Source organism: Coturnix japonica, chromosome 26, assembly GCF_001577835.2.
Source record: "Coturnix japonica isolate 7356 chromosome 26, Coturnix japonica 2.1, whole genome shotgun sequence".
NCBI classification, from domain to species: domain Eukaryota; kingdom Metazoa; phylum Chordata; class Aves; order Galliformes; family Phasianidae; genus Coturnix; species Coturnix japonica.
The window spans coordinates 3,494,504-3,511,031 of NC_029541.1; the positions used below are offsets into that span (position 1 = coordinate 3,494,504).

Here is a 16,528-nt window from a genome sequence, read left to right on the forward strand (position 1 = left end):
GGTTCTATCTCTGCTTCTGATACAGAGCTGTTCTGCACAGTACCTGTAAATCCATTAGGGGAAGGAAATTGATACACACTTCATATAAGGTGAAGCTGGAGTCAGGAGAACGAAAGCTCAAGCAAATGGCTTCTTTGTGTAGCTCCATCAATTCATTGTCTGATTGGGCTGTCTGTATATTAAATTCAAGCTGCTCCCTGGCCTGTGGGCAGAAGAATTGTTGCCCATAGGAAAGAAATGGGGAGAGTGATGATGTGCTGGCACCTCGCTTTACAAAGGACACGTCCCACAGCTCATCCATCTTCTCACTGATGATGTTAGACACGCAAAGCAGTATTTCTATCAGAGCAATATTTCTGATTCCACTTAATGGCAGTTACTGAGGTAGTGACACACAACATAGGATTACGGGGCTGAGCCGCACGGCATGGCAGCGCTCCAGGGCTGATTTATGGCTTCCATGACTTTGCAAACTCCTCCTGGGTTGCATGAAGGAGGGTGAATGAGGGTTGCTATCAGCCTATGGGCCCTGGGGCTGTGCATGGAGCAGTGCTGCAGAGATGCCCATCAGGCAATGCTGGCAGCCCTGCAGTGCTCAGCGCTCAGCCAGGCTGTGCTGCTCAGCCGGCAGCGCTTTGGCACTGCGAGTTTCACATCCTGTTCCACCGCTTGCATTTCATCCCATTCCTTCCTCCCCCAAGACTGAATGCCAGTGAAAAAAAAAAAAGAAAGCCCAAGAAATCAACAAAACAAATAACAAAATGGTCGATTACATCACCTCACTCTCACTTCCCCTCCCCATACTTTGCAGAACCTCGGGCTCCAGCTGGGTAACCTCAAGATAGTGGAGCAGCCCCCAAGCCTGAGCCCAGCACCCCCCCAGCACTCAGGGATTCCCATCCTTGCTGCAGAGCAGACATTGCAAGGCCATTACATCTGCTGTATGACTTCCCCACACTGATGTAGCTCCTTCAACAAACTCTACAGATACGGTTCTGCTGTCCCAGCACAGTGACCAGCGCAGCCAAACCCTAAAGGGACATTACAGACCCCATGGGGACAAGTGTGGGCATGGGGGTTTGCAGCCACTCTGTGCTTAAAGAAGCTGCCTGGGAGGCTAAACATACTGCTGCTGTCAGGTGAAAGGGAAACAGCCATAAACAGCAAAGGGAAACATGACATGGGAAGAAGCAGCCCAGGCTGCAGCGGGGATGGGGGAGGTTTGTCACTTCATCCCTGTTTGTCACATTGGGGTACAGGGATGTGGGATCAGCCCCCCTGGAAGCAAACCTCAGTTAAGAGTAAATGGAAACAATGTGCTGTGACAAGTGACGCGATTTATGATAATTAAGCTGTCTCAGTGTGGGTGTAAAGCTGATGGCCATTGCATATGAAGTGAGTTAAAAGCAAGAGGGGGCACAAATGCTGGCAGATAGAGGATGGGTGCTGCAGAGGAAAGTGCTGCTGCGTGGATTGGATGGCTGGCCTTGCATTAATTTTGAGTAGTTGATTCAGTGATTCAGATTGATTTGAGACGCACCTCAGAGTAATGCTTTCATTATAAAACCTCCTGAGCAAAATTTACCTCGTGCTAAATTAAAACAGCCTCTATTAAAGCGGGGCTGAGGAGCACAGCAGAGAGCTCAGAGATGCAGGGTCGGAATCATTTAATTCCTTTGCTTTGTTTCCCATCCCAGAAAAGCTGCTGTACCTCCCTCCATACGCTGCTGATTTTCCCTGTTGCTTTTGTGCCTTTTGCTCAAAGGAAAAACCCCTTTATCACGATTGTGCACCAGGCTGTGCACGGAGGCTGCCTCTCACTAATGGTGATGACTTCCTTGCTTCCAATGGAACAAATTTAATTTACTCCAGCAAATATCTGGCTTGGATTTGTTATTTTAATTATTAACGTTAGTCAACTGGAACATCTGTTGATGCTTTCCCAGCTCTAACCTTAGTTTGCATTGTCAGTAAACTTTCCCTTTATATGAAACAGGCTTGGAAACACGGGAGAAGTTATCTTCCACATTGCAAATCACACTGCCACAAGCAAAGACATTCCAGCGCCAGGGAAATGTTCATTACCTGATTTAAGTCTCAGGGTTCAAAAGAAGAAATCTATATGCGTGTGTATGCATTTGGCTTAAAAACTGTGGCACTGTATATTTTCTGTTTCAATTAGTGGCTAAAGCAGATGATATTGGGATGGCAGCAGCTAACAGGCAACTGCTTAGAGAGGTGAAGTGAGATGGAATAAGAAGCATGTTAGGAACTCCGGCTGCTTTTCTGGCAACTGCTGTGAGATGGGAATTGCCAGCGCTCTCATTAGTAACAAGATCCTTCCAAACATTGCTAAGTGATTTCTGAAGAGAGAGAGATGAACTCTGGTGTGAAGATGCCAGGAAAATGGGAATGACGTGGGGCCAAAGAATTGTTTCGGCGGCTGGCTGATTTCGATGCCATAGAGCTGCTCTGGGTGAGGGGCTGACGGCAGCAGCCGACCCCAAGGAGGTCTGCATAGCACATAGCATCAACTTGTCTGTCTAGCACTGGGTTTGGGAAGCCAGCAGAGGGTTTGGTTTTGTACTGCACAGCAAGGTGCCAGACCCATGGCAGGTGTGCCTGGGGCAGGCAGGTGTTGGCAGAGGGCATCTCTCTTCAGGAGCTGCCTTATAAGTCTGTGCTAATGGCAGCAATCTCAGCTGGCAGACTGTTTGCCAGTGACACCTATTTTAATTAAAACCCTGCAACGGAAAGCCCTAAATTAGTAATGCTCCAAGTGTAAGCTTTAAGGCTTTGGTAGCATGTTATCGGTCCCTTTCCAATGAATGCTTATAAAGCTATGCTTAAACATCTGGGTGTTTTTAATTCTTGTCGACTCATTTAAAGCACTCATTCATCTACAATTTCTATGACTGCAACAGACTGAGGACACTTTCAAGTCCTCAGGAGCACTCTGTTTTGTCACCTATGTGTTCAATGAGGAAGGGAAAGGGAACAAGACCAAGCATGGATGGGAGCAGAGCATTAACTGCATGGGTTTTACCAGGAACTTTGGTTCCCAAGCAACACTGAGTGTATCCTTAACCCCAATTTTCCTATGACAAAGATAGAAAGGACATCCATGTGAACACAACGTGTCTGCAGACAGAAAGATAGGTGCAGTTATATGGAACAGAAACAGAGGCAGCCTTCTGGTGACTATGACAAACATCGACATTTTCACTTAATGAAGAATTCAGACTTCCAGCTGTCACCAGATTCCGCGCCTCCCTGACAGCTGAATTACCATTTCAATAATTTACAAGTGCCATTGCGAGCCTGTCCATGCCTAATAGGCACAGAGAAGTGTTTCAAATCAAGCTTAGAGGAAAGAGCGGTGACCATAGGACAAGAGTGAGGATTGTCTACGTCTGAGCTCTCCAGTGGGAAAACTCATTGCAAAGTAACGACAAACGTTGCGTGTCCTGATGGGTGGCATTAAGAGATGATTGCCTACTTTCTTTTTACATAACCCTGTCAGGGTGAGGGCTTGGCCATTCTGACAAAGGCTTTTGTTCATACAGAAGCTCAAATCTATAATCTCAGTAGAAATATCTGTAAGGGAGGAATGAAATAGAAGGGAAAAAACAGCGCCCTCCAGGCTACGTTCCCTTTGCTTTGATTATTCCATTACGTCTGCACCTGTCCATAGCAGTGTTTGAAATTCTACCACAATGTATGCCAATTACTTTTTAAACTCACCACTAAACACAGACGAGAAGCCCATTTCTTGCTAAATTAAGTGAGAAAAATCCCACAGAATGTGTCCTGGAGATCACTGAGTGACTGCAGGAGCACAGCAGCCCACAGTATCCATTTGAATTCAGCACATCTATAACTCCTGGCATTCCAAACAAAGAAACTGTGACCAACGTTGCGAAAAGAGACAAAATATACGTCAGAGATTCAGTGTAAAATCCATGGCTCAAATGAAAGTCTGAAAGAAACCTGAGCTCTACTTGCCAACTTCTTTCCTCTTCTCTCTCCTGCAGAATGAGAGTAAATCAGCACCTACTGCTCCATAGACTGCTTCTCCTGCATTCACCTCCCATTGTGCCAAGCATTTGTCAGGTGGGTTTAAGTGCTTTTTCTGTTTCATACGTCTCATAAACACAAATTTATCAGTTATCAGGCAAAGAACAAGCAAATATTTAACACTTCCATTCCCTTTTACAACATGCATCCAGAAAACTGCTTAGGAGCAACTAAGTCTTGCTCTTACTACACGCTTGCAGGCTGCTGAGTAGAAGAAAAAGTAATACTCACCCAAGTGTTGTCATGGTTACAATAGTGTACCAAAAGGAAGCAGGAATACTGGTGAATTTGCTTGCTGAGGACCCTTTCTCTGCATAAAACATCACAGTTGCAAAGATGATAATTGCCATAGTGAGGGAAAAGAGAAGAAAGCCAAGCTCAGAGGCACAGCTCTTCAAAGTGTAGCCCAAGATTCGTAAGCCTTGGGAATGGCGAGAGAACTTGAAAATCCTGAAAACCCTAAAAACCCTTAGAGTCACAAAGGCTCCGCTGACGTCCTCGTTGTTGGTCATCACCAAACCGATGTAGTATGGCATGATGGCCACCACGTCAATGATGCTCATCACGCTTCTGATGAACCTGTAGCGACTTGGGGCCGCGAAGAGTCTCAACAGGTACTCAACTGTGAAAATCATCACACAAGCCGTGTCCAAGCAAAAGAAAGCCACAGCGTATCTCTCCCCACATGGAAGATCCTTGTTCCCCGGCACCGTGCCGCAAGGGACAGTTTCCACGACATTAGTGATCACAGAGACAGCAATAAAGAAACCGGTGACGTAGTAAAAGACTAAGGCTAAGGTGCTGGTGTGGGGGTTCTCGAAGGCTCTCCACATGGTCTGCCGGAAGCTCAGGGATGGCATGGACCCTTCCTGGTTGTTTTCTGAGTCATTGTCGTCCATCAGCCGCTCTGCATTTTCCCTCTTCCTGTCTTTGTACTCTTCGTAGCAGCAGTCCCCAATGATTTCAGGGAGGATCCCGTAGAAGGCAAGCTCTTCATCGTAGGCAGAGATGCACTCGTACCTGGGATAGTGCAGCTTGCCAGTTCTATAAAAATTTAAGATGCACCTGAAGACCTCGGGGTCCCGGTCGAAGAAATACTCCTTGGTGTCTTCATTGAAGAAGAACTCCTTCTCCGTGCTGCCCAGCAGAGTGTCCGGGTACCTCTCAAGTGTAGTCCTCCAGGTCTGGAAACGCCTGCCGCTCACGTTGAGAATGATCAGCTCATCCTGCCTCTTGTTCTTCTCTGTTGGAGCCAGTGGCATGGGACAGTTGGCCACCGGCATCCATCCTATGGCAGCTGCCCTGGCAAAGGGCAGCCACGCAGCCACCCCCGCAGCCATTGTGCCCCCGGCTGTGCTACTGGAGGGGATGGGTAGGACTCAGATCAGCTCCATCTGAAAGGCAGAGCAGATAAAAGCATAGCACAAAGTCAGTCAGGGTTTCTTGCTCCATCGTGCTCAAGAGACAGATCAAAATGGGCACAAGAACTTCAAACCGCCGGCTTGCCCTTATCTCCTGTATGAAGGGTGATGTTAAAGAAGATGCAACTCAGCGAGGTTAAGGCATTATTATGGATTGAAATTTTGAATAGCAAATGATTCCTCATTAAAAGCTCTTTAAAAGTAGCATAAACACAGTAATTTATATTTGCCTCCTTACAAACAAGACTAATCCATAATTCCCCAGGTGTAAGTCTCGTGCTCATCCATTTAACTACAGCTGTCAAGAAAGAGCTGGGAGTGTCAGTGAAATCAGCCTGCAGTTCACCCAGCAAAACTGCATGCCATGATGAGCCATGACTGTACTGAACTGGGTTTCCAGGTATCAAAAGCTCAACATATATCGAAGCTGATCACCTCTCTGGTTTTTATCTTCTCCCACCTTTAATTAAGAACCTGGGCTCAGCAGCACTTTATTGCTGGTCTCTTGGATTTAGAGGTGTGTTTTACTGAACTGAAACACTGCTTCCCTCCACTGGACCACAGGAAAATGTTACCAATGTAGTACCAGGAAAAGCAGAACAGGGAAGCCTTCAGGTTTGGACAGCTTTCTTCCAGCAGCATTATTACCAGGAGACCCTGATCGTTTCCTGGCAGGCAAAGACAAAACTAAAGGACCATTAGTCTGAACTGAATTATGCTCCCTGCAGTCTGGATATATCCCAACTTGTCCAGACCCTCAACCACTGGAAGCCAACATTCTTTGGAAATTATAGTGCTTGCTATGGTTCTGATCTGGCCATGAATTTTCTTTTCCTTTTCACTCTTTGGTCAGAGTTCTTCAAATACTTAATCTTTTAACTTACATTTACTTTTACTTCCCTGTTGTTTTCCTAAGTCTGCCAGAGAATTATCTGGAGAAAGGTGCCATTATCATATGAGATGCATTAGGAGCCCTATCAAAAGCCAATCTATCAATGGCCATTCCATTGATTCCACTGACTCAAGCCCTCAAAGCCTAATTATATCCTCTACACGGTATCCTTCTATGCAATTTTACTCCAAACATTTTTAATTATATGAAAGCTGCCATCCCAGCCAGTGAGGCTGCAGCATTATTGATTTCAACAGCCATCAAAATACTGAATAAAAAATGATGGAATCAATCTGTGGCGAAAACAACTGAACTGCTCCCAGGAATGCTCTTTCCTCTTCAGGACACATTAACATTCATCACTTTAATGTGGAGTATCTCTCTGTGCAATTTTACTATCTAAAGGACAACTCAAGTCCCTCATGCGAACATCTCACTGCTGCTGGAAGAAGTGTTGTAATTATGAAACACAGAATAATCCATAGTGATGCTTATCCCAAGGAGATACTTTTCACATATGCACGCACTAGAGCCAATATCCCACCATATTTTGCTACTGAGGGTTGTTCCGTATCATGAGAAAGGGGCTGCAAAACAGGAGGCAGAAAGATGACAACCATTTACAGGCGAATAACCAAGGCACCAAGATAACTCATCCTCTCCCTCATCTCCCTGCTGGTAAACTCTCTTCTGTGCCTTTTAATTTCAATTAGTGGTACCATCACAAGTTGTTCTTCCAGGACTGATTGGTTCTGTACACTGACCTGAGCAGCTACAACGCAGCAGCTCCTCATCTTCCCTGATTTCTCTGGGGAACCTTATTAGAAATCTCTTCTGTACTTATAACTTTGGCTGTAAATTCCAGGTTACCTACATTAGCTGCCAAGGCTCTATAAATACTTCACGTATAATTGTTCTAATGAAGCACTGGTAGCTCATAAGTGACTTACGCATTTTTAAATCAATTTTTAAAGATAAAATGGGTCTTTCCGTGCTATATGTGGGGAAGCTATTAATACCCCAGCTATGAAACAGGCAGGGGATTAAAACAAGAGAAAGAGAAGTGTATTCTTCCGTAGAGGTTTAGTTCCCATTTCTTCATTAGAAAGGAACACAGCTGGTTAAGTGAACTTAGCGCACGCAGCTCTGTTTGCAAAGTTGCTTTTATCTGTCCAGTTTGGTCCTCAAAACACTCAGAAAAGCCTTTGTCTGATGTAAGTTGGGTGTCTGTAAGAAAGGACTGAGAGGCCAAAGAACGCTCAAATCCCTCCTCAGAAAGGCTTTGCTTTCTCTTGCTCATGAATCTTTGGGATATAGCTCTAAACTAAGAGAAAACTAAGAGAAATGGGACTGGATTTATAAGTCAGAGCTGCACAACTTGCTTAAAACAAAACAAAACAGTGTATCTGTTAACTATGGAAAGAAGCTCCTTTTCTGCCCTCTGTATCTGGGTTTGGTAGCTGCTAACCATTCACCTCAGGCTGGAAAGCAATTGCCTGGGTACAAAATATAGTGTATGGGCGACAGAGTCTCTTCAGCTCGCGTAGGAAACAGACACACTGCAACTCTATCAAGCACGTTCTTGCCTACACACACATTTTGGACTTTAATTACTGTAATTTCTGCATGCAGTTTGGAAGCAACTTGTATCAGTAGCCTGTTGACGACATTTAGAAGACCTGGTTCACAAAATATTTGCCTCTGTCTGAATTTTAAAGACATCATCGGTGGAGAAAATAACTCTTTTCTGTGCACAGTTAGGAGAGGTTCCTGGTGCCAGCACATGGGGTAGGAAAGCTGTTGGCATGAGCCCATATCTGCAGATTCCAGCCCCATCTCCATCCCTCCCCACTGCCCACTGTGCACCCTGATGTGATCCCAGGCTAAAAGCAAAGCCCTGGCGTGCTCTGCTGGATCAATGGAGCTCTGGAGGAAAACTTCAGAGAAAGTCATTGCTGTTTACCTAAAGGATCAGCAACTAAGTGACGGATTCTTACCACATTAATTTCTATTGCCATTGCCTTACTTAATAAATGTCCGTTCACAGCCTCAGAAAAACAGAACCAAAATCTTGTGGCATTTCCATTTCTGGAAGCAGACAGGGCTGATTTAAAATACGGCTGATAAACAAGTGAGTGTCTTAATGAAGTACAGTGCTAATGGGAGTGAAGAGCCTGGAGATCATCCCTTCTCTTGCTCTCTCTGCATAGCTGGGTCAGGCTCAGGCAGTAGAGATACTCTCGCCTAAGAGCAACATATGCCACTTACAGCTTCAAAATCCTCTTTCAGCCAAGTATTCCTTTCCCTTCCCTTCCCAAACTTTCTGCAAAGCATCCATTCAGCCAGGTGCAGAGATATGGGAGCAAAAGCAACAGGCTTACAATAAGTGCATGCTAAGTCCTGCCCACCCCGACAGCCCAGGCGCCCCATCTCGCAGCACCCCATTACCTGCAAGGAATTGCTCCCGGATCCCCAGGGCAGGAAGAGCCCGAGGGAACGGGCAGGGAGGGAGCACCACTGCTCAGAGTACGAGGTGAGCAGTGCCTGCTTCCCGACTCCCTCTCTAAATGCAGTCAGAGGCAATCAGAAAATGCAATCATCACAGGGGAAATAGAGAGAGAGAGATGACTAAACGGCTTCTCCCTCGTTGCAGCGGAGACAGACTCTCTCTGCCTCTCTCCTAAGCCGGTTGGGTTTGCCCCCTCCCTTCCCAGCCCCGCTCGGAGCTTCAGATCACTGCCAGGTTCCGGAGCATCCGCGGGCACGGACCTACGGGGGGATGCAGCCAGAGGAGGGGTGATGCGAGCTACCGGAGGCACAACAACCGGAGCCATTAAACGCACACCCGAGCCGAGGCTGCGGGCCGACGTGCCGGCACCGGCAAGGCTGGGGGCCGGGGGGCAAGGTGTGCGATGAACTCCATCGGCCCCTCCCGGAGCCGCTGTGCCCCTCCAGGTCCGTTCTCCTGGAGAAGAGCCATTCTCCAGCACCGTGAGCCCACAGGCAGCCTTAGCCCGGGCAAGAGGCAGGAATGAAAAGAAATACCCCGGCCTGAAGCCGATCTTCCCCTTTCTCGTTCTCCCCTCTCCTTCTCCCACCACGTCCCCTTTGCTTTTCATCCTGCCGTTCTTGCTCGCCCAGCTCCTTGGCAGCTCTTACCAGTCCTCTCTGCATCCCTCTTTCATCCGCGGTCAGAAGTTGGACTCCGGGTGCTCAGAGAGCTGCCATCCTTGCTCAGTTATGTTTGCCGGTGAATCTCCCTTCAATAAATAACTCTCAGCCCAAGCGAGAGCAACCCAGTCGTGCTCCGCTCTGCCGGGCAGCTCTGGCACTGACTGATGCGCCGCAGCGATAGTTAGTGACTTCCATAAAGTAAGACAGATACGTACATGGAATAGAGGAGCTCGGCTGTCTCGCCATTGCCTCGCATCCTTCCCCAGCTCAGCTCCTCACTTTAATCTATCGCCGGGAGTTCGGGGGCTGGAAAGCAGAGGGTGGAACAGAGGGAGGGGAGGGAGAGAAAGGAGCGGAGCAGCGAGGAAGGTGAGAGCAGGAGAGGGAATGCGGAGCGGGGGCGCGGACGGGCGGGAGTGGCCCCTGCCCCTCGCCCCCCCCCCCACGTCGCCGGCGCTCCCCTCCCCGGCTCTATCGCCGTCCCTCCTGCCCCGCTCACCTCCGCAGGGTCCCGGACCGCTGTCCGTCTCTCCTCTCCCCTCTTGCCCGTCGCTGCCGGCCGCGGACCCAGCCGAGAGCGGCCGCTGCCATGCGGCTGTGCCGGGAGCGCGGAGCGGGGGCGGGCGCTGTGTGCGCGGGCGCGGGGCGGCGGCGGAGAGCTGCGATCAGCACCAACGGCGGCGGACAGCTCCGCAGGGAGCGGGCCGGGGTGATGGGGGGGGGGGACCGAGAGGGGTCGGGGGGCTGCGGGCTGAGCCGGGGGTACTGAGCCTTATGGGGGGGTTTTTTGGGGCCGGGGTCCGATAGAAGGATGCGGTGAGCAGGTCTTGCCCTGCAGCCTCCCTGTCCCCCCTCCCCCCTGCCCTCCGCCGCCGGCAGAGGTCACCCGGAGTGACCGCGTGCCTCCCCCAGGTGCAGCCCAGGATTTGTGGCTTCTAGAGAAGGAAAGGGATGGGGGAAGGTGGATGTGCCGCTAAGCAGGAGCAGTTTTCCAGGTGATTTGGTGTCTTTCTGTTACAAGAAGTCTTCCCCCCTCCCCGCGAGCCTCTAAGCATAAGCAACCCTGCCCACCCCACCCTCCCAAGATAAAATACAGTCAAAACAACAAAACAAAGAGCAAAGCAACCAAAGCAACCAAACCACAAAGCCCCAAACACTTCAGCACTCAGAAAATGCGATCCATCTCTGGTGCCAGAGCCACAGTCCACCCAGCACACTGGCTCAGCTCTGTCTGATCCCCAGTAACTCAATGCAAGTTGTATTAAAGACAAAAATCATTTCTGAATGGCAGGTTGTGGGTAATCGTCCCCCAGAACTGCTCCCCCAGCACTGAGCTGCACCTTCAGCCTGCTTGGGGAGGTCATGCTGATGCCACCGATGGCAATCTATAGAATATGGATACTGAAACACATGGGTAGTTGGGTACGAAGTGAATCTTAAGACTTCCATGAGAAACTCTCAGCGCTCCTCTGAATTTAAGCACATCAAAGTGCCCACAATCCATCCTTGCTAAATGCCTTCAGCACTTTACTCTTAAAAATGCCTCCTATATCTCCGCTCGCTCTTTTCCTCTCGCAGATGCACAGAAGAAAGTCAAACCAGAAATGCCATTTGGCTTTTACTGGTATAAAAGACATGGCTGTGATTTATGTCAGTGCTTCTCTGCCTCTGCTCAGCTCCGGCACTTTCTGGCCTCCCCTTCTCCAGCTCTGGCCTGGCTGTGCTTCTGAGCAGCTTTTCCCCCATGACTCGGCCCCTTTTAACTTTCGATCTCTATTAAAAAGCTAATTTGGGAGCTCTTTTCTATTGCTCCTGATTTTGTATTTTTAAATAGAGTGTGAAAGTCAAAAGCAAGCTAGCTGCAAATAGTCTGATGGGGAAGCATTCCTTCTCTCTCATTCTCAATCACTTCAGCACTTCGTTTTCTTTTCCCTTCTCTCTCTCTCTGCCTTTCTTTCTTTCTGCCTTTCCTTTTCTCTCTTGCTTTCTAGGAATCTCTTTAGCTTCTAATGAGCCAATTATACATCTCATTAAAACTTTTGGAGCAGCTTTTTGTCGTTCCATTACCAAAGAAGTTGAACCTGCTGGCATTAAAATGAACCCCATGCAAAAAAACAAATGGAATAATCTGTTCAGGTTAAACCTATGTTTTAAAGATAGTTTAAAGATGAAGGACATCTCTTTCTGCTCTGACATTGTCTTCTGTATTTATATCCTGCACCTCTACTGCCTGTTTTACTTACTGTGTTTGTTCTTTACACTGGGTGCTATCCCTCATTAATCCTGTGCCTAAATATCCCACTGACTCCATGGCTGTGCTGCATAAGCATTCTCTAATGGCAGACGCAGTAATAAAGCTAGCATGGATGCTTGGAATTACAGCCTGCTGTAATGGCGTAGCTCTGTGATCTGCTTATGCCCCATAGATCGTGCCAGTGGTTTCCTTGCTTTGGATCCAAGCTTGCAAAAGTGCCCACACAATCTGAAGACCATTAACCAGACTATGATAGTCTTTGCAGCCTTCAAATTATATCTGTGCTCTGCTGATTGATAAGGGCTGGAAAACACAGCTGCTTGAGTGTATCTGCTGCTCCCCACTGCTCTTCCACACCTTGGCTGACCCTTGGACTTTGACTTTGACTGCAGGGACACTGGCTGTGCCCTGGGAGGCTCATAGAGCCTATCAGCCCACCGGTGGTGTGGCTCTATGAGGACTGTCCATGTCCCCATCATTGCTTGTTGGTGCTGGAGACTGTGGGCTTTGGTTCAAAGCCATCTCTGATTTACAGCATGTTTCTCTCCCCCCTCGCCGTGTTTGGAGATGTTCCAGCCTGAAATAAAGCTGCACAAGCAGCTGCATTCTGCCACTTCTTTCCAAAAGGAAAGAGGAAGGAGCCGTGGATGTTGTCCAGCAGCCCTGCTATCTAACCAGCAGCTGCAATGTTTTCTGCTCAGCTGACCTCAATGAATCAAGAAAGGATCACACATGAGAGCAGAGGGAAAAGACCCTTGAAGGACAGGAGCACTGCTGAGATGTTTTGATTTATTGCTCAGCGTTCCCCTTTTCTCCCCTGTGCATTCCACATCTTGCTCTTCTCCAGTCTCATTTCATGCAGTAAGTTAAAATAAAGATGCTGGTTTGCAGTGCTTCACACTGCAACTTCTCATTGTGCTTAACTGGCCATATTCCACATCATCAATGTCCAAAGAGTTAAGCAGTGAGAACCTGGTGTGAACAGCCCCAAGGCTGGGCAGAATGGGATGAGCAGTGCCAGGATCATAGCCCAGGCCAACCTCACTGCTTGGATTGTTGGGTCAAAGTCACCATCAAAGCTGGAAGTTGTGGGGGCAATGAAAGAAAAACTTTAAAAAACCCCAACAACAAACCAACCTGAAATAAATGATTAATTTTACATGGCCAGGTTTTCCAGAGCTAAAGTGATGCTGAGGCTTTTGCTGCTGTAGTCAACAATACAATAAATTGCAATCACAGTTCTTGGGTGGCTCATAACCAGTAAATCAGAGCTGTGGAGCTATACATTTACTGCAAATTTAAGGAGTTGTTCTTTCATTTTGAAGAGTGCATTTTAAATCAACTCAATGGCCATAGAACAATATACGGCCCAGCTCACTATTGTCTGGGGAAACAAGCCCTGCAATGCTGTGATTCCTTTTTATTGTTATTAGACATGGGGCTGGGAGCTCATCTTTCCCAGCTAGGCTGCATTGGAGTCACACTGCTATGGAAGGGCTGAGCTCTGCTCCTCTCTACCCATCCTTAATTATTTCTCTGCAAATGCCAACTGAGAACAGCTGCTCCTGCACGTTGGTTTTGACACGGGTGCACAGCAGGGTGTGATGGGTGCTCAACAAAAGCCAGGAGCTGCATTTGGGCTCAGCTGTGTGCTGTGAGCTGCATGCTGGGGGATCGCAGAGCTGTTCAGAGCAGCTTGGAGTGCACAAGGTTAGTCCTACTCTTTGAATTTATACAATAATGTACTTTTGTTGTTGTTTAGAGAGTTTTGTGTCCTTCCTTTGTGAGGGGTGAGGCAGTGTGATGCTGCCTGGTGCAGCTCTTGCACCCTTCTATTGCTCTTTCCTCTACCAGACCCTTCTGTGTAGGAAGTGCTGGCAGACAGACATAGATTTACTTTTATCTTAGAGCAGATTAAAGAGAATTTCACCTGCAGACAAATTCTGCAACTGGCGTTTGTGCTTAATAGGATATATTTTTTTGAATTATTGAATGCAGGAAGGTCATTATTTCTGCCTTGCTGGTGTGGGAGCTGCCTGTTGGATGAAGGGGAGGCTCAGTCTGTGTTGTGAAGGGCTAACCTGGGATTCAGATCTTAATCCTTTGATATAAAGGAGGGCTTGTGCTGCTGCATGGGCTACATGAGCTCAGAGCAGGAGGGGCTGATAGCCTGTGGGTAATGGAAGTGACTGGGGTCAGGTAGTCCAGTGTTAAATGAAGTTCTCCTGGAACAGGCAGTGCTTCATCTGAGCTACCCAGGTGCTGTCTGAGCTTGGTGCTCTCCTGCCTTCTCCTGGGCCTGGTGAGCTGCAGGTTGGCTGGGGGTTCTGCTGGGATGTGGTTTATCTCTATGTCCAAAAGCAGAGCAGGAAGCAGGCTGCCTTCAGCTTGATTTCCTCATTTATTGCCTGTATAAACTACTCAAGGTGGTGTTCTTAAATCTGACTGGTTTTACTGGTGGCAGAATCTGGATGAAGCTGATCAGTCGTTCTGGTTTGGTGATGGGCTGGCAAAGAAGAGGAGGTTTATCTTTAAAAACCACAGTTCTTCTGACTAAGAGACCTTTTGAAAGTAGTTGGGGAAGAAAACAAGCATTCAGCGACCACAATAAATGTTAGCTAATGCTGCCTTAGCTGTAGTATTTCTCTGTACAAGGATTAATGTGCACAAAGCAGCACAGTCCAGAATGATGTCATGGGGAATAATAGAAGCCAGCATAAATAGGAATGTAGGAAATGTTTAAATAGCAAGCAATAAATCTGTGTAATAGGCATCGAATAGAGTTCAATCAAACAATGGCTTTGATATTGATGAAACCTCACCATCTGATGGCACTTTTTATTTGGATGGCTCTGAATTTGCAGACGTTGTCCAGTTTCTCAGAACACACAGCTGGGAGAACCAGCTGCTTGTCTGTCCTCTGCCATGGGCAGAAATGCAGGTTTTTTCCTCAATATAAAAGACACTGAGGAGCTTTTTCCCTGCCTTGTCCTCATTGCATGGATCTGATGCCCGAGAGGCTGCCTTTGTCTGTGTGAGATCAGCTGAGGAGTGATGCTAAATGATTCTGGCTCAGAATCGATGCAGGCAACCAACAGGTCTGGTGTGACGTTGTGTTTATTGCTCCTCGAGCCCCAGCTGTGTGTTGCTCACGTGTTACCAGGAGGAAAAGCAAATGTGGTTTCTCAGTGCGTCGCAAAGCAACAGTTCTGTGTGGCTTCTCTGATGCATCCCATTGCCTGGCTGGGAGCTGCGGTGTGCAAAGGTACAGCTTGTCTGTGATCAGAACTGCAGGTGGAAGGCTTGAGAAAAGCAAGGCGAACGTTTGTGGAAGTGTCTGTATTTCATGTGACCTCCTTTCCACCTCAGCTTGGATCCGGGCTGCTGATCTGAAGAATAGATTCTGATTTCCATCTGATAAGGCTTACATTTTTGGCAAAGAGAAGCTCAAAAAATAATCCTTTTCTGAGCAGATAAATCATCTAAAGCGCTCAAACATACAGGGAAGGAGCCGGTAAATCTGCTAGCTGAGCTCCTGTGATTGCTTATTTTAAGGGGCTGGTCCCGGGGGCATGGCCAGGGGTGCTGCTATGGGGCTGGGGAAGCACGGCTGGCCCTACAGAGTGCTCGGGGCTATGCAGGCATGTGCTTGATGAGAGATGTCAGAGTAGTGTGAACTGATGTGCTGTTACCCACAGCTTGGTGGGGACTGCTCATAGCACTGTGTGGGTCTGGAATCCTCCTCCTGTAAGGTGTCTTGCAGCAAATATACACAGTCACAACAAACCCACACAACCACTTGTGTGCAACTCAAAGTATGGGTGAATGGTGAAGAATGAGAATCTTATAGGTCTGTCCTAACCTTAGTGATACTAAGCTCATCAAGCCCAAGATCCAGCCTATCCATCATGCCCACTAAGCCACATCCACAAACACTGCTGCTGCTAATTGTGTTATCGCTGCCAATAAAAGCCTCCACAATAGCAAACACATGACTTCTTATCTGCTGGAAAGTGAGCTTGGCCATGGGGCTGGGCAATGATGACACCTGCACTGGTTGCTCTGGTGGTTGAGCCCTATGGCTGGTTGCTGCTTCTCAGAAGGGCTGCAGTAGTGTTTATTAACCGTACTGAATAAGCCTAGTTAGCACTTCCCAGTGTCAGTCACAGCCCCCGTTTGTGAGCAAAAATAGGGGTGGATAATTCTCAATTGACCTTCAGGCAGGAAGATAAGATGCACAGCTGGAAAAAAAACTGCTGTGTGCGGTGCTGAGGATAATTTCACATAATCCTGACAATACAGCGCTATCCTTCAGAGGGAGATGATGACATTCAGTGCCTGAGCTGTTGCTGAGCTTTTGCAGAACGTTTATTCTTTGGCCACAGGCTACTCCTGTTGTCAGGAAATGCTCCTTGTAACGTTTTCAGTGCTAAAAGGAGCTTGTTTAGATGTCCAGCGTGAGCTGTAAATTAAAACCAAACTGGGTCTGTGCTGAAGGACCTGCTGACTCCGTGTTACTGATGCATTTATTGCAGCTCCTGCATCCCAGGATGTGTTCTCTGTGGTTTGGGGTGCAGAGATGAGCAGGTTGGATTCATCTTTTGGTGTGATGTCGCTGGCTTGCATTGCTTCCTTCTCCATCTTAGCATCCATGCTTTGTCTGCTGGGATGCTGGTGTCCAAGTGTGAACTCCAGCACGCCCCAATTAGC

General features: G+C 47.8%; 1 protein-coding gene across 5 annotated transcripts in view; it reads right to left on the reverse strand.

Moving 5' to 3' along the window:
• KCND3 (potassium voltage-gated channel subfamily D member 3) overlaps window positions 1-10,180 on the reverse strand; it is an 85,263-nt gene extending 75,083 nt beyond the window's left edge. For 2 of the 5 annotated variants that reach the window (XM_015885350.2, XM_015885346.2), the window contains exons 1-2: window positions 10,064-10,180; window positions 4,309-5,471 (exon numbers count right to left, since the gene is read on the reverse strand). In XM_015885350.2, coding sequence (XP_015740836.1) covers window positions 4,309-5,417 — 1,109 coding nt within the window. In that variant the 5' untranslated portion in view covers window positions 5,418-5,471; window positions 10,064-10,180. The other 3 variants (XM_015885348.2, XM_015885349.2, XM_032449256.1) reach the window with 3 other exon arrangements.
• Window positions 10,181-16,528: the final 6,348 nt, after the last annotated feature.